At 40.1% G+C, this 25,995-nt stretch overlaps 1 protein-coding gene and 1 long non-coding RNA gene across 10 annotated transcripts in view; one reads left to right on the forward strand and one right to left on the reverse strand.

Moving 5' to 3' along the window:
- AFF3 (ALF transcription elongation factor 3) overlaps positions 1 to 25,995 on the forward strand; it is a 233,086-nt gene that overhangs the window by 126,651 nt on the left and 80,440 nt on the right. For all 8 annotated transcript variants that reach the window (XM_083501640.1, XM_083501638.1, XM_083501639.1 and 5 more), the window contains 3 exons: positions 7,740 to 7,826; positions 20,396 to 20,435; positions 25,592 to 25,643. In XM_083501640.1, coding sequence (XP_083357766.1) covers positions 7,740 to 7,826; positions 20,396 to 20,435; positions 25,592 to 25,643 — 179 coding nt within the window. The remainder of the gene's footprint in view (positions 1 to 7,739; positions 7,827 to 20,395; positions 20,436 to 25,591; positions 25,644 to 25,995) is intronic.
- LOC310706265 overlaps positions 1 to 25,995 on the reverse strand; it is a 107,872-nt gene that overhangs the window by 72,319 nt on the left and 9,558 nt on the right. The window lies entirely within an intron of this gene.

A 25,995-nucleotide genomic window follows, 5' to 3' on the forward strand; every position in this document is an offset into this window, starting at 1 on the left:
TCAGCACTTAAGAGGATTCCGCAGATCATTTAGGAGAGAGATTGTCAGCCTAGACCAGACAGTCCCTGTCAGAATGATGAGCTAGGCACCATGGTGGGGAGATAACTCTCGGCCAGTTAAATCATGCTGGCTAGGCTGTGATGGAGAGGAACGCAGTGATGGGGTGAGGGTGCAATTTCCCTGCCCATCACAGTACTGAGCTAGGCTGTATTGCAAAGGGAACTAGCTGGAGGAGAGCTTATAACAAGGCACTGCAAGGGGACTTAGCATGGGGAAGATCATAGGAAGGGGTGATTTTTGTGTGCGCACACTGTATGTGTAGTGCTCTGAGATAGGGTGCATTTACATGCTCGTGTGTGTTGACCATGCTCACTTTTTGGCTGCACCCATTGTGCCATGCAACCTCCAGATTAGGGTTTGCTGGCCCAATCTTCTTAATACAAGAAAGGTTAAGAACCATTGAGTCACCAGCCAGCCATTCTCTATGTGGCCAATGCTGAGATCAAGACTGATATCCCATTTGGGACTAAGCCCTGATGAACTCATTGGGACTCACTTTTCAATAACATGCAAATAAGTGTTTATGTAGGAATTGTCCAGATATTCTCAGCAAAGTATAGGAAGCAGGATTAAGAAAGAAATTAAGCTGAGGCTTTATAAAAGCCAAGCCATTTCCCCCCAAAATAAAATAAAATTCCCTGCTTTCTGGTATTTTATTATTACCAGCACATGTCTTGAAATATTTCTTCTAAGCATCCACTGCATGCATGGCGGAGGAGGACACTATGCATACAAAATGCATCTCTGGAGTCTGGCATGGTACCAAGATGTCAGTGAATCGTCTTCACACAAAGATCTGGGGTTAAGGAGGGGCATGTGTTGTCAGGGGAAGGGGAAATAATCCAAACTGGGCTTCCTGAGGATAAAAAGTAATCCATAAGACGGGAGAGGGGAGGAGAGAGAGAAATTGAAAAGGGACGAGAAGCCCAACTTGATGGGATTTCAAAGTGAGGTTAATTATAGAAAATAAAACTGATTGGAAAGAATCTGTACATTCTTTTAGGGTCAGCTGAAGGTTATAGCAGGCAGTTCCAGAACCCTGAAGTGGATGTTCTCCAATCCATGGTCAATGTGCAGTGGAACCTCTGTTTTTGAACGTAATCCGTTCCAGAAGTCTGTTTGACTTCCAAAATGTTCGAAAACCGAAAATCAAAGGGCTGTCAACAAAGTGAATGGTGAAAATGGAAAAATGCACCGCGGAAACCGTTCGACTTCCAAGGTGTGTTCAAAAACAGAAGTGTTCACTTCTTGGTTTTCAGCGTTCAGCTTCTGAAATGTTTGGCAGCCGAGATGTTTGAAAACCGAGGTTCCACTGTATAAGGAGTCTGCAAGACAGCAAGCAAATGATTTTCTTGGTTTATTGGGCAAGGTGGTCCGGTTTATTTGTGCAGGTCCATATCCTACAACATTCCTCTGGTGAAAATGGGAATGTCCTATATATTATATTATATTATATTATATTATATTATATTATATTATATTATATTATATTATATTATATTATATTATATTATATTATATTATATTATATTTACTGTTGTGGAGGTGGGGGGATGATTAACAAAATCAGTCCTCCTGGCAAACTTGGAATATCCCCTCACTCACCCAAGTTTAGGATATTCCACCATTCTTCAGCAGAGTTTCTTTTTCTTTGAGAAAAATAAGTGGCTCACATAAATGTAAACTAAGTTTTAATAATAAAGAAAACTGTAAGAAAATAACATAATGTCTGAGAGAAAGTGAAACAACATCATGAGGCAAGCCTGAGGCAAGAAACAAGAAGAGGCAGTTGGTCCCTCTTAACTGAAGTTCTTAACTGAACACACACGGGAGGGGCTGATTCCGGAGCAAGACACACAAGCCCCGCCCACCAGATACCACGCACTCTACTATCCAAATTAGGCCCCAGGGTTTTTCTTACATATACCCCGCCCATCTAACTGGGTCGCCCCCGCCACTCTAGGAGGCTTCCAACATATATAAAAGCATAATAAAACATTAAAAAGCTTCCCTATACAGGGTTGCCTTCAGGTGTCTTCTAAAAGTTGTATAGTTACATGTCTCCTTGGCTGGGGGGTCGCATAACTCCATATGCTCCGATGAAAATAAGGATGTCCTACCATACCCTTTCCCATTTCTCTGATGAAAATAGTGACGTTCTAAGGAAAAGTGGGACAATCTGGGATCAAATCAGGAACCGGGATGGCTTCTGTAAATCTAGGACTATCTCTGGAACACAGGGACACTTGAAGGATCTGCAGGTCTGGACAAACATGGGACATGGGCATAGCCAGGATTTTTGTTGGGGGGGGGGCAGGACTTTGTTAGGGAGGGGCAAGACTTTTGTTAGGGGGGGGCAGATCCGATGTGATTGCTTAGTTACATATTTCTATTGCTCAGTTAAGTATTTCTATTCTATTGTTTTACTTGATCGTGGGAGGGCAGCTGCTCAATGCACCTAGTTGTATGTATGCTTTGAATAGTGTATATATGTAATTTGACTGAAGAATATTTCAAACTTTATTTCAAGTTAAACCACTTTGCCCAGGAGAGGTGGTATAGTGCTTAGAAACCTCAATAGTATGTTGAGGCTTTATTCATGATTGTAAAATGCTTTGAAATTGACAGATAAAAGACAACTCATGCTGTTAGTGCTAAGTATTATTGCTTTAAAGGATGAAACAAAAGAGAGAGGGGGGCAATTACAGGTTTAATACTCACTATGAACACAAGCACTGTAGCATAACAATTGCATAACATTTTAAAAATAAATATTTATCTTCAAACATAAGCATAATTTAAAATAACCTGGTACTCTGTTTAAAAATGTTCAGTTTCCTGCAAACATATAGCAGCATAGAAACGAAGAAGCCATGTGACGAAGCATAGGGAATACTGTGTTGCTGTCACTCTGGAGACAATTTGCTGATGTGTAGCTATACTTGGAAACACATGGAGTTGCTCCATTTCTAGCTCAGAAAACAGTTTCATTCCAAAGGAAGTTGTTTGTTGTGAGAGTAAATGAAGAGCAAGCCTTTTGTGTCATTGTAACGTGCCATCTGCTCCCCTTTGAGTCCCAAGTGGAAGGACCCAGTTTAAGAAATTAGCAGCAACTCTACTTTCACGTCTTATCCAAGTCAAGACTACCTAGCTGGCCTAAATGATCAGTCAAGTATTTAAAAGCGCCTAGTTTGCAAGGGTTACTAAACAATTTCTAATTACAGGATCAGATACATAAATTGAAGACTAGTTGATTGCACTAGTACCGCTTATTCTGTAGGCAGAAAGACAACACAGGCTTAATTCACACTCTGTTACTGTGTGCAAAACCTTTATGTATCAGCGAAGAAGAATGTGTGAGAAGGAAAGTGTTTTTCCACACATTAATAGTCCAAGATGAGTTTACCATCTGGCACAGTGGATTTCAAGTCACCGAGAAGTCTTAAACACGAACACTCATAAAGATACTTTTATTTTCTGGTGTGTACTTTAAGTTCCATCAGTTTGATTCTGATCTTCTCCTTTTGTGCCCTTGCCATCTCTCTGTAACAACCCCCCCCCCTCCTTCTCACACTGGCCAAATTGATTGTTTTATTGTTACAGCAGGATGAAAATAATTTTAAGGAAGGAGTTTTCATACAGTGTTTTGAATTCTCTACAGATAACTAAACTGAAAAGGTCCTGGCGATACCTTAGTAGCAAATATAATCTGCTTTGTTCTATTATTTTAATGTAGGTATGTTAAATGCCTTGATAAAAAATTGTATGAAGCTTGTACGTAGCTGTACCAAATGTTACAGCCAAGCCTGTAACACATAGCATCAAGCTAAGAACAAATGGTGTAATAGAGAAGGAAAAACTATGTTTCACTTCTGTACATGACTATTGTGATGAACATGACCACTGTTTACTCCAAACTTCTGTTGTGGTTTTTTTTTCCCATTTAACTAAGAAATTGCTATTAAGACTGAAAAACTTGTAGCCCATGGTTACAATTTTGGCAGTTCCAACATTTTTGGGTAATGATACTAATCACATAACAGAATAATGGAAGCTAAATTTCGTGTGGATATCCTATTTGTGATAATTAATATGCATTCTTCAAAAGTCTTCATCTAAACCACACGTAAAACCTCATTCCAAATTGTAAGAGGTGATGAAATGGGCACATTTAGATGTGACAGCAAACCATGGTTTCCTGTCTTGTGCACAAGCAGCCATGAACCTTGGTTGTGTGCAGCCTTTCATTTCCTCTTCCTCCTCCACATGTAAAGGGAAGAGACAACCATCCATCTGTCACTGTGTTCAAATGTGCTTTGCCCTTCAAACCAGAATCTGAACCATAGTTTGATCTTGATTCATAAATGGCATCTTGTGCTTTAGTTGATGTGGCAAATGCTAATAACCTATTCTTTCACCTTTTGTTGTTGTTGTTAACCCAACTCCTTCATATTTCATCTGGTGGAGACTAAATGTTGCAATTTTATTTTAACGCTAATAACCATATATTGAACTCTGCTCTGTACTTCTTATTTCAGCACTAAATGCATGCATGTGGCCCAGATCTAGAATGAAATTAATCCCAATATGACCTTCTTCAAATATTTTAGCACCAAAAATGTAAAGGCTACTGCAGATGCCTTATTTGCTGTTACACATGTAATGGTTCAACTTATTTAAAATTGTTTTTGCTTTATGGGCAACAGGTTGTGCTTTCATTTTATTGTACCTTTCAACCTAAAAAAACTATACCAAAAGACATCTCTGTTGCAGATATAAACTATGTCATATAAAATTTCTTCATTGTTACTAGATTCCCCCATTAATGTATGTTTTTAACTGCCTGCCAACCTGGAAACATTTTCTTGGCAACTCTGGCTGATTTGGAAACACTGAACATTTTTTCCATTCCTCTTCTGTCTGCATATATTCTGCCATCTGTCATGTTCTGGAAAACAGACAGTCTCATATCATGTTCTTTACGGTTTTTCACATTCTCTTTTATATTTGTTACTTGAAATTGGTCCAAGGTAATCTTCAGTCTATAGCAACTGCTTAGTTAGCAAAGTTTAAAAATAGCATTCATGTTAGTATGCACTACATGTACTATTGTAGCTGCTGCCATTATTATTATTATTATTATTATTATTATTATTATTATTATTATTATATAAACAGAGACCTGGACCTGAATTATCTTAGCTCTTTTCTGCATAGTCTCTTTCCTCGTTCCCAAGAGTCATCCATTTATCTTCATTAGCCACTTGTTCCAGTCTGCTGCTAGTTTTAACCAGGAAACAAGCTGTATTAGCTTTGCATAGCAATTCAGGAATTAGAATCCACAGTTCTTGGAGGAATAAGGCCAATGCACCAATAAAGATTGTACCTTGATTAATCAAATAATCTCAGTTTGCCTGAGCTGGACCACTGTTCAGACAATTGTCTCATCACATAGCCCACTGCATTTGTTTAAGCACTTAGTTTCTAAATAGATACTGAGATGCAACGGAGGAACACGATCAATTCTTTCCCTTCTAATCTGTTTTAGGGGCAGGAGGAGATGGATTTATTATAAAAGTACCCTGCATTCTAAACCGCCCTGTGATCTTCGGATGAAGAGTGGTATATAAATTAAATAAAATAAATATGTAATTATTCTAGAAGGTAGTTTAACCCAGTTACTGAGCTCTTGGAAAACAGCTGTTTACATCAGGGGTGGGAAGAAGACAGATTGGCATCTACTAGTAGACCTCTGGGTGATTTGCAACTAAAAGACTATTTTCTTCCTTGAAATTAGGCTAAATTCTAATTAAGAAAGCTTAGGGGAGAAAACCAGCAGGGGGATTTCTTTTGTAAAAACGAGCTGCAAACACATTCCTGGTACTTAAAGCAATTCCTGCACTGGTTAGGCTTGTGCTCAGAGGGACTATGCTCCTTCATTCACTTCAGTGTGACTTTGCCCCAAAGCAGCTGTATGGTACCTGCTGGCGTAAGTTGGTGGATATTGGGGTTCTAATAAAAAGCAAAGCAGATTTTGGATGTGCTGTTCTTCATGAAAGTACTGCATGACTGACCCAGGAAGGTTAAGTCCTCTTGGAAATGAATGGGTCACATCCAGATTTTGTTGGATTACATCCCACAGCCAGCATGGTCAGTAATCAAGAACTGATGGCACGTGGTCCAGCAACTTATGGAGGTTTGCAAGTTCCCCAGCCCTACTCTAGAAAGATTTCCAAGGGCCAGGGGGATGTTGAGTGTAGCACGTCCTGATTTACTTCTTATTACAATTAGAGGGACGTGGGTGGTGCTGTGGTCTAAACCACTGAGCCTTGGGCTTGCCGATCGAAAGGTTGGCGGTTCGAATCCCCGCGATGGGGGGATCTCCTGTTGCTCGGTTCCAGCTCCTGCCAACCCAGCAGTTCAAAAGCATGCCAAAAAGTGCAAGTAGATTAATAGGTTCCTCTCCGACGGGAAGGTAAACGGCGTTTCCGTGCGCTGCTCTGGTGTCGGGGTTCCGTTGCGCCAGAAGCGGCTTAGTCATGCTGCCCACATGACCCAGAAAAACTGTCTGCAGAACAAACAAACGCCAGCCCCCTCGGCCAATAAAGCGAGATGAGCACCACAACCCCAGAGTTGTTCACGACTGGACTTAACTGTCTGTGGTCCCTTTACCTTTTTACAATTAGAGGATTGCCGGTAAATTAATAAATCTTAGGTCGAATCAGATCTCTCCCTGGGCAAAATCCTGGGGAAAAACAGAATCTGAACAAGGCCTGTGTTGAAAGCCTTTTACTGTGTGATTTTAGAAATACCTGAAGATTACTTGCATCTTATTCTTTATCAGATGAGAGTTATAAGAAGAATTAGAAGAAGAAGAATTTTACTAGAGATAAGTGAATGAGAAAACAGTTTAGATTGCAACCTAAATGATTTTCTGATTTAAAGGCACCCACAGAGGTGACATGTGGCTAATAAACTGTTTAACATTTGTAGCCCCCAATAAAATAAAAGGCTGCGTCTTTTATTAGAAAATAAACTTTTTATCAAAGAGGGATTAAAGGTAACCATCATAACTCACAAACAATCTTTAAATATTTTTTCCTGTTTATTATTTCAAGATTGTGTATCAGGCTAATCAACTGACAAAATGCTGTTACATATTTTACTGGAAATAATAATAATAATAATAATAGTAGTAGTAGTAGTAGTAAAATTTATATTCCCCCTATACCCACAGGTCTCAGGGCAGTTCACAGGATAAAATTACAATATAAAACCACAAAATACATAACTGAAATAAAACCAGAAACAGCCGAATAACACCCCGCCCCCCCCCAAAAAAACACATTTTAGAAGGGCATTGGATGGCAGTCACCCAAAGGCCTGGTTAAAGAGGAACATTTTTGCCTGGTGCCTAAAGATGTATAATGAAGGCGCCAAGTGAACCTCCCTGGGGAGAGGATTCCACAAGTGGGGAGCCACTGCAAAAAAAGGCCTGTTCTCATGTTGCCATGCCTCCTCAAACTCCACAGGAGTGTGAGATTCGAGGGGTCAAGGCGTTTACCCAGGGTTTGTGTTTCCTTTGGAAATGAGGCACAGTGGAGACTGTGGTGTCTTTATTATATATGGTTTATTAAATTATATTAAATATAATTTTGAAATCTCTTCTTCTTTTTAAGGAAATGACCCATTCATGGCCTCCGCCCCTTTCTGCTATTCACACACCTGGCAAATTGGAACAAAACAAGTTTCCTTTCACCAACAAGGTAAATAGCTTTATCTTTAACCTTTACCACCCTCCATTCTAATGAGGAACCTGAACTACATGGGCCATATCCTGTTGGGGGAACCATGAGAACAGATTTGGGGGACATGTGAGGGGAGGAAAGAACGGAAGTCTTATTGTGCCATTGGTATTACACATGCAGAGCATTGGACACAACCCTGTGTCGTAACTGTTTATATACCATCCGTGTTTCATCTCCTTTGGAGTTGAAGATTGAAAATATAACTAGAGAGTTGCAGTGCCGTAGCGTGGGTTGTCAGCACCAGGGGCAAGGCAAGTAATTTGCGCCCCCTAACCCGTGGATTTGCGCCCCCTAATCCTAACCCCCAGATGTTGCGCCTGGTGCGGCCGGCCCCCCCTGCACCCCCCACGCTACGCCACTGGAGAGTTGACCTGAATGTAGTATTTTGCATAGCTTTGCAACTTCAGATCTGCAGATAAAGCCTTTGGAACATTTCAAACCTAGTTGTCGTGTGCGCATTTTCCTCCCCTCCTAACTTTAACTTGCATAAGGCAATCTGCTTTTTATCAACATTCATTTAAAAATTACCCTCATGGCTGGTTACCAAACCTATACCATCATCTGCTGCCTCTACTCCACTCTTTATAAATCTTCTGTCAGACCTCTGCCCTTTTCCTTTACTTCTGCTTTCTGTGTTATTGACTACTGCTACAGGCCAATGATTGTATCAGCTCTTGTGATTTGTAAAATATCAGCAGCACACTGTTGATTATAAATAAATGTGTGTTGTTGTTGTTTTTTAAAAAAAGTTGTGTTGTGAAGTTGTTGCGATTCCAAAGTCATGTATCTGAAGTACAGGAAGAGAGGCAATGCCAGAAACCCCAGCAGCCTCATACACTGGGATAGCCAACCACATTGGTTCATAAAGGGGAATAGCAAGGTAGAGAGAGAAGTAGGATAAGCAGTTGTAACAATTAATTAGAAAGGAGATAGGAGCATTAAAGTGTTTCCTATATTTGTATTGATGTGGTAAATTAACCACACATCTCGAGAAAGCGGTAGTTTTTGCTCATTTGTGTTTAAAAATATAATCTTGATTATGTTAGCCCTCAGGCATTTTGAACTACTTTTAACCTGTACTTCAGCTAATTGCTAGTCTGACAGCTTGAAATTTACACTGTATTAAATAGGCAATTAAAATTCCACAGGCTGTCATGGCTGCAGCCAAGCTTATTTGATATCAGTCTAGAAATCAAAGCTAAATAACTGTCTGTAAAAATTTCATTTTATTCCTATGGAATATGCTGTATAACAATAAAGGAAATTTAATGTCAAGTAGACTTATTGGCTTCAATTCAGCTGGGGACTCAGTGGTATGCCAGACATACCATTTGCACAGCTGCTTTTGTCTTCCAGTTCGTTCTTCAGCCACCCCTTTGCTGAATTGCTTTTTTAAACTTAGGGGTTGGTGGCAAATATAGTCCAACCCAGTGATTCGGTAAAAGAGAACACAGAAATAGGAAGCAGCAGAAACAGCAGTCCACAAAGCCTTGAAGATCAAGGCAACTGAATACAGGAGTTTGCATCCTCTAATCTCAGTGCGATTGGCAAACTGAACATTTCCAGTATTACTCAATTGGGGGCATAAAGTTTCAATTTGTGGTCATTGTTATAATACTGGAAAAGAGAGCTCTATTCCATGTTGCTTTGCTTTCTATGTTCAAAACTATACCATGGTACCTCTGTTCTCAAACTTAATCCATTTCGGAAGTCTGTTTCAAAACCAAAGCGTTCCAAAACCAAGGCACGCTTTCCCATAGAAAGTGATGCAAAATAGATTAATCCATTCCAGACTTTTAAAAACAACCCCTAAAACAGCAATTTAACATGAATTTTACTATCTAATGAGATCATTGATCCATAAAATGAAAGCAATAATCAATGTACAATGTACTGTACTATAAAATAAATAAGACAGTATTGTAGATGATAATTTTTTTTCTTACGTGCACTGATACCTGCATACAGGATGTTTCCTTACACACACATTTTTTGTGTACAGTGGTACCTCGGGTTATAGACGCTTCAGGTTACAGACTCCGCTAACCCAGAAATAGTACCTCGGGTTAAAAACTTTGCTTCAGGATGAGAACAGAAATCACACGGTGGTGGGGAGGCCCCATTAGCTAAAGTGGTGCTTCAGGTTAAGAACAGTTTCAGGTTAAGAACGGACCTCCAGAACTAATTAAGTTCTTAACCTGAGGTACCACTGTATATGTTTTATTTTTAATGGCTTTCTGTAGCTATGTGGTATTATTTCATAATAAACATAATGAGCACAACTTTGCAGCGTAGTTACATTATTTCATTTATTTATTTAGACTTAGGCTCCATCTTTCCTTTGCTATGGAACCTAAGGCTGGATCTACACTGACCTTTTTAACATTATTAGAACGATATGAGCTATATCATTCTAAAATGTCACAGGGCATACCACTAAAAAAAAAATGTTCATTACCTTAACGTTGTTCCTCCATAACAGCAGTTTCCTTTACTGCCTGGTTCTTGGTTGCTCTGCAGCGCCCTCTGGTGCCACATTTTAATAATGCATTATTAACGTTCTTAGCAAAACGTAATGTGACCCTTACATTTTGAAAATTATTCTTTAACTCTTTATTAATGTTATAAACCATGAGTGTAGATCCTCTTCAAGGCTTCTAAAACTCCAAACAAACATGTTTTTGTGTATGTGTGTGTGAAATACGAAAAAGAAATACTAATAATACCACTATAAGATTACATAAGTGATTCAGCAAACAACAGGACAGCAGATCAGCAAAACAGAAGAGTAAAAAAACAACAACCACCCTCTTCAGCCAAATGCCTGGTGGGGAAAAAGTATCCTTGTTTCCTCTAACTATCTCTTTGAGAGTTTATTTACAAAGGGAGATTGCTTTTTTAGGGTGCCACAACTTTAAGGAAATGTCCTCTGCACATAAACTTTGCCCTTCTATTTGAGGGACTTATTTTTGTTACTGCTTCAGTTGCTATTGCACAGCAAACACCACAAGGGGCAACCCTGCCATGTCCCTCTACATGTTATCAGTCATTATTATATCCAATCCATTTGCCCGATAACTGCTATAGATTGTGTAAATTTGTGTATTTCAGCTCACTAGCCTTTTGCCATGTTCTGACTACAGTAATACAGTTGTACCAGACATCCGCACGCCAATCTATCCAAGGCTTTAGAAACGTCTCAGGAGGGTAAAGCTGCCAGTTTTGCTAATTTTCCTCCCACGGCTAATGATGTTTATTGCTGTCCACACTGACTCCCCTAGCTGGGGACATGGGGACATTACTGTAACTATCTTGACATTGACTTCTACATTTTAGTTGTCTACCTCTACGTTTCTGTTCTCCCTCTCTGATGTTTTCGTCTGAGTCTCCTTTTGACATCTGAATTTGTACATGGCAAAAGCGGCAAGCCCTTTGAGCTCCTGTCTAGTTAACTTGGGAACCCAAATGTGTGTGGTTGGTATGAGTGGTACTGTTCTCTGGAAAACCTGAAGAGAACTGAAGTCTAGAGTGGCAGCCATTTTTAGTTTCGTTGTAGTAAGAAGTTTATCTGTGTCATTGCTTTGCAAAGTTTGCAGCAAAGATTACATGGTGTTAGAAGAGAAATTGAAAGCAAAGCAGCAAATGATAAAAAAGAAAAAATACCCAGCTAAACACTCCTGCAAAATGTTTGAAGAAAAGGCAGCAGAGAACTGGATAAGGTGGAGACTAGAGTTTGAATTGCACTCTCTTGTAAGTGGAGCAGATAAGGAAGATAAGAGAGACTTCAGTGAGTGCTTGTTCTTCATGTGGCAGGTAAAGAAGCAGCAGCAGTATTTGATCCCTTTCAGTTTGATGATGACAATGCAGATAAGAGAAGCATTCAGGTTTTGATTAATAAATGTGAAACATACTGCACGCAAAGAAGGAGGATTGCATATGAAAGGCACATATTTTTCACAGGACTGGAAGTGAATTATAGAGTGAAATCCACAAGTCCACTTAAACAGCGCTAAATTAGTCCAACCCAAACCAGATTTACTGCTTGTTAGCTACAGAGCCAGTGTGGTGTAGTGGTTAAGGGCAGTGGACTTGTAATCTGGTGAAATGGGTTCGCATCTCTGCTCCTCCACATGCAGCTGCTGGGTGACCTTGGGCTAGTCACACTTCTCTGAAGTCTCTCAGCCTCACTCACCTCACAGAGTGTTTGTTGTGTGGGAGGAAGGGAAAGGAGATTGTTAGCCACTTTGAGACTCCTAAGGGTAGTGATAAAGCGGGATATCAAATCCAAACTCCTCCTACCGGAAATCAGGATATTTACATTGATATAGGAAAATAGGGGTGGTTGGCTTTTGCTGCTCAACTCCCCAAGGGACTGAGTCCCCTAAGTCCTTGATCGGTCAGAGATGAATGGATGGAAACAGGATGCAGTGAAAGCAAGGCAGATCTTTATTTTTCTGTTGCAACAGAGATCCCCCCCACTTCTAGCAAGGAGGCAAGAGAGACCCAGAACCAAGAAGAAACATCTCTTTTAAGGATTTGCATTTTGGCATGGAGAAGAAGGACATCACCTCTACAGACAGTCAGAAATTACATCACACATAAGGTGGGGTTACTGTGGCTCAGGCAGGCCAAGGTGTGGTATTCCTGAGGATTTAGCAAGTTTTACATAGTTCCAGACACAGTTTACACACAAAAATAGCATTTGTAAGACAATCAGGATGCCAGTCAGACATCCCTCAATGCAGAGCATCTGACCAAACAATGGCAATTAATACAAAGGAGGTTCATAGATATAGGAGAGGAATCCCTTCAGGAACTTCCCCTGATTGCTATCTGCCTACATGTTCTCAGGCAAGGCGGATTAAGGAGGCAGAGGAAATAAGTCTTCAGGAGAGCAAAGAGGGTTTTTGGATTGCTCTCTTGTACTGTTTTAGACGTGGTTTATATATTTCTGTATATGTGTTTACCTTGTGCAATTATCAACATTTATTCTCTATTTGAGACCTTAGAATTCCTATAACAATATACTCAATATATTGTCAATAAAAACAATAAAATAGATACATACAAAATATGTTATACTATACATTAATATAATTAAAATTATGCTACTGCAGAAACTCTTTGACATATACCAATATATATTATCTAAAACTGTAAACAAGTTCCATAAAGGCAATTTAACAAATCTGGCAGCTTTTGTACATCACATAATATGAATAGCCAATATGAATCTTATTTTACTTAAAGGAGAGTTATTTCTAATCCCAACAATAAGGGGCTTGAAATATTGGATGCTCAGATCTAAATACAAAGGGCGTTCCAGTAAAAAAGAAAAGAAAAGTGTATCGTGTCTTCTACCTTCGAACATCTGGCTGGGCAATGTCTGGCTACCCCATGCTGAACACGACAGCATCCCTCAACCTCTGTCAACTGTCAGGCATTCAGTCTGCATTGAGTCAAAAGCCATGCCAACTCACATGAGCAACTAAAAGGCAAATATGGAGGCAATTTCCCACGAAGGACTGCAAATGTTTGATAAATGTAATTGAAATTATGAGGGCGCTCAGTTGGAATTTCAGTTAGTAGGTTTTGATGTCAGGCCGTATTGAATCTAAGAGCCACGATTAATTTAAATTTGCTACAAGGAGTTGATGTAATAGAAATAGGATCAGTGGGATGCTCATACATATTACAAAGTTGTGTCTCCGGGAGTTTCTTGCTTATAAAGAAAATATTCCATAAAAGGAAAACCCTACAGGTATCGCCCATGCTTCATTCTTCCATCTTGGAATGTCCCAGTGGCTTTTAGTGACAAAGTTCAAAAGCAACTGGATTGCATGGAAAAACGTAAGGTGATAGTCAAGATGAAAAGGAGCCTTGTGTCAGCAAGCTGTATCCTCTGCCAGTTGCTGTGGTCCCAACGTCACACCAGGATCCACACGGACACCTGTGAATGTAATACCCAAACCTAAGGTCTTTGGAATGTCAAATGGAAAAAAGAGTCTCAACAGAGAGAATGGAGGGAGATGGAGAGGGAAAGGTCAATTGTAAAAATGTTTGGAGGAGAATTGTAGGAGGAACCGGGAGTGAAGAAGAGCAGCTGAGAAGAAAGACAAAGGAAAGCACTGGAGTGGAAAAACCAAGTGTTAAAAAAGGAAGAGGAAGGGACAGAAAGAACAGCCCTCAGCTGGTGAGGAATAGCAAAACGCAACAGCCCAAGGAACTGTGAAAGTGACTTTCACCATCCTGACGACACTGTGCTTGTAACCAGCCGTGGGTTAGGGCTTATTTTTCTTTTTCCTGTATATTTGCTAGTTAGTTAATGCTATGACTCAGTTAAAATGGTAAAAATTAGTATATGTACACCCACTCGCACCATTGACTCTAAAGCGATTGCCAAACTGCCCATCCTCATCACAGAACTCTGAGGCATTACGCCATCCTTCATTGCTGCCCCTTGGGTTCTGGTGGTCAAAGAGTGAATAACCCGTCCGCTCCAACTACCAATTTCACAGGACCATTCCCTGTGAAGGTGGAGGAGGGTATTAGAGACTTTTGGTAGACCATTCAGATTGTCATAAATTTCAGGTTGGGTGTGCTTACCACAAATTATTCCTTCCTTCAGAAAGCTTCACCACCTCTTCGAGTGGTGGTTAGGCTGCCCTCAGCAGCCCAGCAGTATTCCCTTCTAATTGGGGACAAAATTTCCAGTGGGAATGATGTTGCATCTTGGGGATAAAAGCTGGCTACCCAATCCCAATAATGCCCCAAGGAATGGAGCTACATCATGGATATAGTGTTATTGTCATAGGATATGCTGTCTCAGATTAGAAGGGACTACTACTGAGCTCCCAAGGACAGCATGGCTACAGCTTGAAGTGGCTGCAACATTTTTTTCCCTTGTAAAAGAAGAAGAAATGGAAAACCCTAGGCCATCTCAGCATTAATAGTAAGTTCACCGCCGACGCCCATTCCCTGCTGCATGTTTGAAAATTCACCTACCTCCCAATTTTAACCTACTCTTCAGCAAATGTTTCCACTAATATAATTTCTGGAAATCGCTGGGCCAATACTTTGGACCAGCACTTAAAAGAAGCAGTTCTAAGAGAGCACGCCTACTGTAAAATAAATCACCATAAAGTTGCCAGTTGCCAGAACTATTTCATCTATGCCAGTAGTGAATTTGGGAAAATCCTTCCGGATGACATGAATGATAGGCGCTGTACATTCAACACACCTTTGACAGGTTCAGACTTTTAAAAAATCAGTATCGCTTCAGAGCTATACCACAAGGTGACTCGGCAGACATTTTAGGGAGGATATTTTCCCATGAGGAAAGGTCAGGCAATAACATAACATTTGGCTAGAAACGTTCCTAGAAGGAGTTCCTAGACAGAGGGAGGAACCTGAAAATGAATAGTGAAAAATGTACACCCGACATTTCAGAAATAAAATACCAAAATATTTCTTACCCAAAGAAGGTCAAAACCAAATTGACGAGGAGCATTTTCTAGCTATTTCATCCACTTCAGAAATCAACTGTTTTGTTTCTGCTATTTTTCAGTAGTGAAATTCTGGTAAAATTATTTTGGGTGGAAGAGAATCAGAGGAGCCAATGTCGCCACCTCCCTTGGAAGCTATGGTCTGAGGTGCTTTTTGAATTTTGGGAAATTCAGAATAGTTGCTACTGTAAAGGGGGGGCTGTTTCATTTACTCTGAGGGCCACCCTTATAGGGGATAGCACCTGAATAGCTACAGAAAAAAACACTTTTACAGGATAAATGGATTGTTCTTCCTGTAGCAAATTTTATTTAGTAGACAACTGTTAAATACCCTTCTGAGTTACTGAAGCCAGCTTGTTAAAAATACACTTTCACAATGTATATGCCAACCTTTTGTTAAACCTGAAATGGTAGGAAAATCTTGACGATATGGATGTCATAAAAAAGAATGGCTTATGAAAACTCAGAGAGGCTTTATTTGATAGCAGTCCCAAAGGATTTAACAGGTACCACATGGCATATTTTTGAGAGAGAATCTCAGGGATTAACAGTGCAGTCTTCATCACATCTATTCAGAAGTAAGGCCCACTGAGTTCAGTGCTAATTATTGCCCAGTAAGGGCATTAAGATCAATAAATGGAACTTTCTTTGTGTTGGTGACACTGCTGTTGTGCAGTGCAGTTCCTGCTGAAATATGAAAGACTCCAACTGTATTGGCATTCTCCCAGCTTCTGAAAATGCACTTGTTTACACAAGTGTTCCCTTGATATCTCGACCTGAGTCTCCTGTTTTAATAACTGCCTTCTCTTAATGGGATTGTTTTATTTCATATTTTAATAATGGACTTTTATATTTTAATGTTTTAATCAGATTGCTTTATGGTTCAATCTGTTGATGCTGTATGTTTAATTATTTTGTATTTCAACAATATGCAAGCTGTTTGTATGATTTAGAAGCCATCTTGTCATTAAGCAGTATATAAGTTAATTACAGTGGTACCTCTGCTTACAAACTTAATTCATTCCAGAGGTCCGTTCTTAACCTGAAACAGTTCTTAACCTGAGGTACCACATTAGCTAATGGGGCCTCCCCTGCTGCCGCGCCACCGGCGCGCGATTTCTGTTCTCATCCTGAGTAAAGTTCTTAACCCGAGGTACTACTTACGGGTTAGTGGAATCTGTAACCCGAAGTGTTTGTAACCCGAGGTGTTTGTAACCCGAGGTACCACTGTATTATTATTTACTTCCAAGTAAGCGTGCTAATGAATCATTGAAATAATTTGATGAAAAAAAGTTGTTTTGGTTCATGAAACCATTTTTTCTTGAATTACTAGGTCAATTCCATGTATGTTTGGCTGAAACACTGCAGCTTTAGATGCAACTAAAATAGAGAGCACAGCTCAAAGTCCTAGAAGAAAGATTTGATTTGTCTGATGGATTTGATTTATTATATTTTTATGCCGCTTTTCATTCAAATGAATCCCAAAGTGGCTTGCAAACAACAAATAATAATAACCTAATAGAACATAATAGAATATCACCAATACAGCAGAAAGCATATGGAATAATTAGCAATTCATCAGTGAAACAATTACAATATATAAAACACTGTTAACAAAGCAGCAACAATTCAGTGAAAGCCAAATATATAGGATTAAATTGTTATAGAAAGGCTAGCTTGCTGTATGTACCATCAAACTACTGACAGCTGTCCAACAAAACTATATTCAAATAGCAAATAGATTTCAAATGCCATATATCTAGACGTACAATATGATATTGGGCAAATCACCATATCTCATCCTTAATTTCATATCTGTGAAATGTGAACCACAGTAAACAGAGATTTGCTTTTGCAAATTTAGTGGCAGGGTTTGCCATAATTCTAACAAAAATATATTATATATATTCTGCTCTGAAGAGGAGGCAGAATTTAATATATCTTGCTTATTCTGTGACTCAGCCAACCAACAATGACAAGTTTACTTGAAATAGCTCATAATTTAGAATGCATGTCATTTAGAAAGCTGTTAATCCTTATTCTCTGTTAAAACCACACATATTTATGCTAATTAGCTTTATTGTTGCAGTTTATTTTGTTTGAAATATTCCAGAAGAACAGTAAAACTGCCTTTGAAAGTGGTACTTGCCATTGTTTATACTTAACTGAAATGCCATTTTCAGGTGCTGAAGGAGTACTCTGAAGATTAGGAGACCATAAATAATATACAGCAGTGCATTCTCAGAATCAGCAAGACACTTGCAAATATAAAACATTACACACTTTTATCACATATCTACTCTTTAAAAGTCTCATAATTGCTTTGAATTATTCAAAAGAAATTTGAGCTGACATACTTGGAAGACTTAGCACAATGTTTTGCCAAAATGATGAAGACGTTTCATAAAAACATCAAAACAGTTTCAAGTGTGACATAATTACACATCACTTTTGCTAAGTACATGTATTTGCTGGTCTGCTGGAGACTAATATGAAGTTCAACTGCACCGTTTAAGGCTGTATTTGAACTTGCATAACTTTTGGTTGATGTTTATGTTATCCTATCCTAGCTGCAGCAGCAGGAGAGGTGGGGCAACAAAACCTACTTTGTCCATTGGTTGGGACAAACCACCACTTGGCTTCTCCTCTTCCTGAACTGCCCCCGCCCTGTAACAATTGCATCTAAGAAATAACCATTTATGTAACTACAAAAAGAATTAGTTCCTGAATTTGCTTCTTTTTTCATTCCCCTATCCCCTCTTCCTTTTGTTTGTCTATTAGAATGTAAGCCTGCAGACAAAGATGGTTCTGTGTTCCAATCTTGGAACAGCACCTAGAGAACTTTAAGCTGTTTGTAAATGATGACAATTATTATGGCTTTCCTAGGCAGTTGTGGGCAGTTCTATTCACTGTAGGTATGTTATTATTTGGTGTATTCTTATATGATCTTCCCCCCCCCTTGTGAATAAAAACTAAATATGATATATCTGTCAGAGGAAAAACAGCAGATATAAATTTAGAATACATGCCCTACTTGATGGCATCTGCAAAGAGATGTAGGGAAGAGCTGAGTGCGACCATTGATTCACAACATTTTATTCCATTGACCATGACATCTGTCTACATCACCTAACAGAAATGGGGGGGGGTGTTGGGTGGTGGTGCTCATTTTTAGGTGGGTTCATTTGATTCTGGAGGGTAAATCCCAGGTAGCGCTGAGAGAACATTACACAAGTCCTTGGTCTTTGGCTTATGAGTCCCTGTAGGATTCTGTATTATCCTCAACATTTTCAACATAATAGATTGCTGGAGATGATGTCAGTCTCTAAACTTAGGGAGGGAGTGGAAACACATGACCTATTGCTTGTCAGCTAAACAAGGTTGAATGAGTGAAAAAAACAACAACTTAAAGCTAATCCAGATAAGGATTGATGGCCTGTTCTGAAACTTTGCATGCCCTGTGTGCAGGATTACACTTCCCCTGAAAGATCAGGCTCCTTGACCCAGCACTTATTTTGGAGGATCAGGTAGCAGGGAAGACAAGGATTGCTGTTTACCAGGTTCTGCAGCTAGGCTCTTTCCTCACTTGCTTAGACTTTTGTCGTTTTCATTCTAATTATCTCCAGACTTCATTATAGTAAAGTGTTCTAATTCAGGATGCCCTTGGTGTTTGGAAAGTTTAGCTGGTACAGAACAGTGCTACCCAAACTGATCACTCTAATGTTAATCAATCTGTGTGTGCTTTGTTTCTGGATTCAAGTTTTAAATAGTTAGGGATCAGGAGATCCAAGTAACTGCTTTATCCCACTCTGCCTCTTGGCCACCCTCCACTTCAGCCTCGGAGTCTGAACTGCCCTCTGCCACAGTCTCTTCCTGCTCAGTAAAGAGTTACCTCTTATGCTTCCGACCCCATCTCCTCCAAGTCTGCTCCTTCTTCTCCCTCAGACCACTCATCGTCATCCCATCACCACTTCCCTGGCTTTGAGTCTTCTTCCCCTTGGGGGTTCCCCAGCTGGTGCCTCCCACCGCTCTTCTGCATCCAACCATGACAAGGCCCCATGTTCAGAAAATACTATTCTTAATAGAGGTGCTGCTTTGTATGCAATAGGAAATGGTCTTTTAGTGTTGTGGTGCCAGTCCGCTGGAATCAGTTACCAACTGAAATTAAACAAGTGCTTAATGTTTTGATGAAATGATCTGCGTGGTGCTACACTGAATACAAGCTTGTGTCGATGTATTGCATTGTATAACTGCTCTAACTAGGTGAACAGATAACATTATTCAGCAAGAGATAATTCATTGTTTTTAGTGAGCATTGTGGATTAACTTAATAAATTTATTGGTTTTGATTATTGGTTTTTTTTCCTGAGGGGTTATGTTGGTGATTAAAGATATCATTAATTGGATAGCCATGGGTTATAAAAAGATTAATTGTTTACAATTAATTTATAGTGATTTCATATTTTAAATTGTTTAAGATTAGATTGGAGATTAATTGTGCTGAGGGAATTAATGAGGAAGTTAATGGAAGATTATAAATTAAGCTATTAAAATTATAAACTGTTGATATATTATTTGAATTGTTTATAAAGATTCTCTGGCAGCCACTAAAGTGCTGTGAAGAACCTGCAGACACTGAGGAATCCCTGGGCAGTGACAATGGCCTTACCAGGCATGGTATAAGGCTTCCACAGTGGCACAGAGGTTGCCTCCTAGCCCACTTGGAAGAGGGTGCGGGTGGTAAAGGGCTCCAGAAGTAGCCAGAGGTTTACAAAGATGTGCCTTTCTTTTCCCCATCTTCCTGCCAGAGTGGCTGAAGCAGTGTCACAAGTCATCCGAACAAGATAATTGCTTCTTTCCCAATACGTATACAGGAACCTGGGGGCTTCCATAGGTTGAGCTAAGCATTGAGATTTACAACAAACTGTGTTTGCTATTGTTAATACAAAGCATGTTCATTGCACTGCTTTATGTTTTTAATTTATCGATTGGTATAACCGATTCATCTCTTTGCTCTTTCAGGACTCTCAGCAGCATGTCTCTACGGGGCACAGCAATCAAAGTAAGAATAACTTTCACATTGCAGCTGCATTTGATGGAAATTTTGCTCTTATAGGAACATAATAAAATAAATGAGGAGGAAGCAGTGAAAGAACCTATCCACTGCATATTTAGAATTGCCAAAATTGTGTATAGCCAAAATTACCATAAATCACTCCCTTTCCAGTCTGGCTGCAAGGTACTGCCACTTTTTCACAACTCCTCCCTCAGTTCCTGCACCTTCCTTGAGTAGGATCTGGATTGGTGGAGGAGGGAGAGGGGACCTTCCCGACTTCTGTGTGCTGGCTGTGGGGAGGGGAGGGGAGGGGAGGGGAGCCTCCTGGGGAGGCCTTTTCCGTGTCTCGGCCACCTTCCCCCACTTCTCCATATGCGTGCCAGCAACTAGCAACTGTGGAAGGAAGAGACGGAAGGAGTCAGGAGGCAACAAGAAAGGAAGGCTGAGAGATACGGAAAAGCCAAAATGAGTCCTTTCAGTTGTGGGTGAGATTGTGGTAGCCTATTCTGCCGGAGCTGCAGCCAAGCGCCTATAAGTGAATTTGTGCAAATTAAATGTGCATAGGATGTGATTCCACTCACAAAGCGGCAATTTAGAAAGCATCCTGTGATTAACATATAGGCTTGGATCCTAGGGTAAGCTAACTTCAATAAGTTTTGGAAGAGAAGTCTGCGGCCACCTTTGACCCCTCCAGACGTTCAGGAGGCCCTTTTGAACAAAGTCGGTGGGGGTCGCTAGAGGTTGGTGGCTAGTTGGAGGGGATGGATAACTTCCCTTCTGTGAACTAAACTTACCTTAGGATCTAAGTCTGGTTTTCAGACCTAGATTCTTCCCTCCCCCGGCAGTCTCTTCGAAGCCCATCCCCATCCCACATTGGTTAGGAGGATACCCAACTTTCTAGAGAAGCTTTGATGAGATAGAAAAGGCAAACCAGAGGGATGAAAAGACAAACCAGAAGTGTTGTTGCAAAAGCAGGTTTGTATTGCTGAAGTAGGCTGCCAAAATTGGATCTCACTTGTCTTGAGATTATGTATGCCTACATCCCAAGGAAGGACAACAAACACATTGGGTTCTTTATTTCATTCCTGACAACCTAATTCTTAGGTAGAAATGCAGCCTAGAAGTAGTGATTTAGTTACATTTTGATGTTGTTTGAAAATGTGGCCTATGTACTGTAAGGGAAGAGAAAACTGCTATGTGAGACACGCTGTTAGCTCTTTCCTCTGATATCCCTGATGCGTATTAAGGTTGCCCTGAATAGTGTTGCACACCACCCCAATCTCTGCATAAGATTCCAGGGGTTGCAGGCACTCACCCAGGGTTGTGTTTTCATTGGGAAATCAAGGTACAGCGGAGGCTAGTGCATCTAAGAAATACAGTGTGTTGTACACATATTTACACCTGCGTTCAACTTTGCAGAGAGTATGCAGCATTCCATCTCAAGAGGCGCTTGTTCCCCACAACAGTGTAGCATTGAAGTCAAAGGCATTCTGCACGCCACCTCCATGGCTCTGTCCCATCCTGCCAAGGTGGTTCAATCAATCAATCAATCAATCAATCAATCAATCAATCAATCAATCTTTATTGAGGTCAAAGACCAGCCAAGATGGTTATACCCTGTATAGCCTTTGCCTGGAGTTCTGGCTCCACTCTCCTGCTTCCCAAAGGCCCTGGCCAGAAAAACCTAAACCTCATGTGAAATGACACTCTCCCCCCCACCCCCCGTGGGCACAGCCTGTCTCCCTGTTTACCTATGTCATGGAAGCTGAAATCCTAAACCTTTCTGCACCCACCATAACATGGAAACTTCCTGCTCTGTCCACCAGCAGAGAAACTCTTGCCCTAATGATGGCTTTGTTTCTTAATGGCTGCACTCAGCCAGCCTTGCCAGGCTGGTTTGACACCTTAGCATAGGCAAAGTCCAGGAATTTCTGTGTCGGCCATAGCTCAAACAAGTCTTCATTAATTCCAACTTTTGCTAATTCTACCAAAATCTATAATGATATTAAAGATGCATGGCTCTATCCTGTTCCCAACCTGAAAGCATCCCGTTCATAAGCTATATTGTGTTAGCTTCATGATCTGTTATGCAGCAGATAGCACTATTACAGAAGCTGTGTTTGAAGAGGAAAAATGCTGTGTGCCAACAGATGAGCTTTGAGAAGAAGGGTCACCTACTGAGCAAGGAGAAATCTATCCAGAGGTGAAGATGTTAGAAGGCTTTTGGTGTAATATAGGGCAGCACTTTTCTAAGGGAAAGGTCGAGGATTAAAAGCAGTGTGGCAAAATGTAGTAGAGTGTGGTGCTTGTTAATTACCAGCCAGTGTTTGACACTGTTGGGAAGAACTAGCACTGAGGAAATAATGAAATGGTAAGGAGAGTGTGTTTCAGTAGCCATATAAGCAGTGACAGCAGGAAGTACTAAAGAGAAAACTGGAGATTAAGATGAGCCAACTGCTCTGAATACAACTTAAGGAAAGCATAACTTGAATAATTTGCTATATGAATAACTTGTTTGAAATCAGAATGTTTGCATAGCGCTGACAACCATCTCCTGCATCAGATTGTGAAACATACTAATAATGGAGAAAATTGCCATGAAGAGGAGAGGGTTGTTTCTGCACATAGTAATGTTCCCCCTGGCTGCTTACTGAATAACAGCACATTATTTTCTAACTCACACACACATCCTGCCACAGTATGTGGAGACTGAAAATGTTTGCTTCTGTTTTCAACTAACCACAGTTGTCTTTATGTCCAATCTGGAAACTGCAGTTAGTTTAACAATAATTTATCTGAACAAGCTAGGATTATGAACTATTTTCTGAAGTTGGCTTGGCCAAGCTAACCATCATTAATATGAACCAGCTTGTCCCAGTTCAGACGTAATGACAAATGGTGGTTAATTTGAAGCGGGGAGTAAATGTTCTTGACTTGCTCCTTGTGGCTACACTGGAAGAAGAGTGGGGAGCATTCAAACCCAAGAACCAGCCATGCCAGTCTTTTAGCACTAAACTATGGTTTAGCACTGCATCCAAATGAGGCCACTGCAAGCAACAGCTAGTGTTTGAAGATGATAAATTAGAAATTTGATGAAGTCAATATAGTTCCCTAAAGTCCCATTATTCCTAGCCAGTGATCAGGGATGATGGGAGTTGTAGCCCAAGAGCATATCATTCTGCCCCCATCGTTCTGCCCGGACGCTGAGGTCCAGCGCCGAGGGCCTTCTGGCGGTTCCCTCATTGCGAGAAGCAAAGCTACAGGGAACCAGGCAGAGGGCCTTCTCGGTAGTGGCACCCGCCCTGTGGAACGTCCTCCCAGCTGATGTCAAAGCGATAAACAACTACCTGACATTCAGAAGACATCTTAAGGCAGCCCTGTTCAGGGAAGTTTTTAATGTGTGATATTTTAGTGTATTTTTGGTTTCTATGGAAGCCACCCAGAGTGGCTGGGGAAACCCAGCCAGATGGGCGGGGTACAAATAATATATTATTACTATTATTATTATTATTATTATTATTATTATTATTATTATTAGGAAGGCAACACATTAGCTACCCCTGATATTGAATATCAAAATTATTTTACAAATTTGGAGAGATTCCTTACTTGAGCATTCTAAGAAGGCAATCGTGTCTATGTTATAGACATAGATACAGGGCTCTGATGAGTGCATCCCATTTAGATTATTCTTTTTTTCCAGCAGTTAATGTATAATTGCCCCTCTCCTGAAATTACTTTTTTATCTGCAGTGCTTTCTGTACATTCTGCAATTATTAATGCAATAGGGCTCCTAGCAATAAGCATTCCTCCTTTAGGAAAAATATAGATAGATATTCTAAACAACAAAAGTTATACGCAAAGACAACAAAGGTGTTGCTTTGCTATTTTATGCTGTTGAAGTTCATCAGAATATTTGATTTAAAAAAATTACAAATGAAACAGAGATATGTGCATCTTTTCCTTCTCCACTCCAAGAAGTGATTCTCAGCCTGAATTTAAACATTTGATAATTCATCCAAAACAATATGCAGGCTAAAATACAGCCATCCTTTGAAATTACACTTCTCCAAATTACCATATATGAGGACAGCATATTCCCTAGATTAGTGATTTCTGACATATACATACCTTTCTGTGAACTATCCATAGAGGTAGTCATATTCGTTTGCCGCAGCAGCAAAAGCAAAGCGGAGTCCTGTGTCACCAACAATTTTATTTTGTTGTAAGACTTTGTGATGGTTTCCAGTCTATGAGAGGTTAAGGTAAAGGTAAAGGGACCCCTGACCATTAGGTCCAGTCGTGACCGACTCTGGGGTTGCGGCGCTCATCTCGCTTTATTGGCCGAGGGAGCCGGCGTACAGCTTCCAGGTCATGTAGCCAGCATGACTAAGCTGCTTCTGGTGAACCAAAGCAGCGCACGGAAACACCGTTTACCTTCCTGCCACAGCAGTACCTATTTATCTACTTGCACTTTGATGTGCTTTCAAACTGCTAGGTTGGCAGGAGAAGGGACCAAGCAACAGGAGCTCACCCCGTTGCGGGGATTCGAACCGCCAACCTTCAGATCGGCAAGCCCTAGGCTCTGTGGTTTAGACCACAGCGCCACCCGCGTCCCTCTATGAAAGGTTGTGCTATAACAAATTGGTTAGACTTCAAGGGAACACAGTATCCTTCGTTGTCTTTATGGGAAAACTTTACCCCAAAAAAGGATTATTCCAAGGACAGAATCTCCCTTCTTGACCAATCAGAGCATTGTGGGTGACTCAGGCTTTGTATCACATGTTGATTTAAGAGCAGTCAATGGGGACATTAGATTTGAAGCTTTACTTCTAAGTGGTATGTTAATTCTTAAAGGCACATAGGAAAAGAATATCTAGCTAGGTGGAGGTGCCTCCTAACTATTGCCACTTAATGTGGCATGGGACTTAGTCATGACCAACCTAAGTCCCATTAATTTCTGAGCATGGTCTGGATCAAACTCAAGAGATTCTAAAAGGCAAAGCTATCACTAATTGCATTAATAAATTTCAACTATGTTCCCTATAGCCACATGTAGCCTTAAAAAATGTGATTATATGCATTCTGAAAAGCTGTTAACATAATGTACTGACCTCTCCAATTATGGATGATTAATATTCATTTCTTTTTCTTTTTCCAAGGAAAAGGTGATGTTGAATCAAAGAATCCAGAAAACAGTACATCACATACATCGTAAGTCAGTTTTATATTTGTGGCCAGAAATAATGGGTATAGTTTCATTTTCCTTGACAAAAGAATTGTATCCGTTTGAGATTCTCTCTGCTTTTTAAGGACTGCTGTAAAATATGCTTTCAGCGATGAATTTTTCACTAATTGTCTAGTAAGCGTTAATATCCCTTGATTTCTAAAGAGCATACATAACAAAGAGAATGTATACTTTTTGAGTAAGGATGGTATATTTTCATAAAAAATTGAAAGGTTTCCTGAATGAAATCAGGAGCTTGGCTCACTAGTTAAAACATATATATCATGTTGCATTTTGCCTTAGATGCACTGATGCAATTTTTAAACGCTGCATTCTGCA

The sequence above is a fragment of the Podarcis liolepis genome, assembly GCF_965112155.1.
Source record: "Podarcis liolepis genome assembly, chromosome: 4".
In the NCBI taxonomy this organism is placed as follows: domain Eukaryota; kingdom Metazoa; phylum Chordata; class Lepidosauria; order Squamata; family Lacertidae; genus Podarcis; species Podarcis liolepis.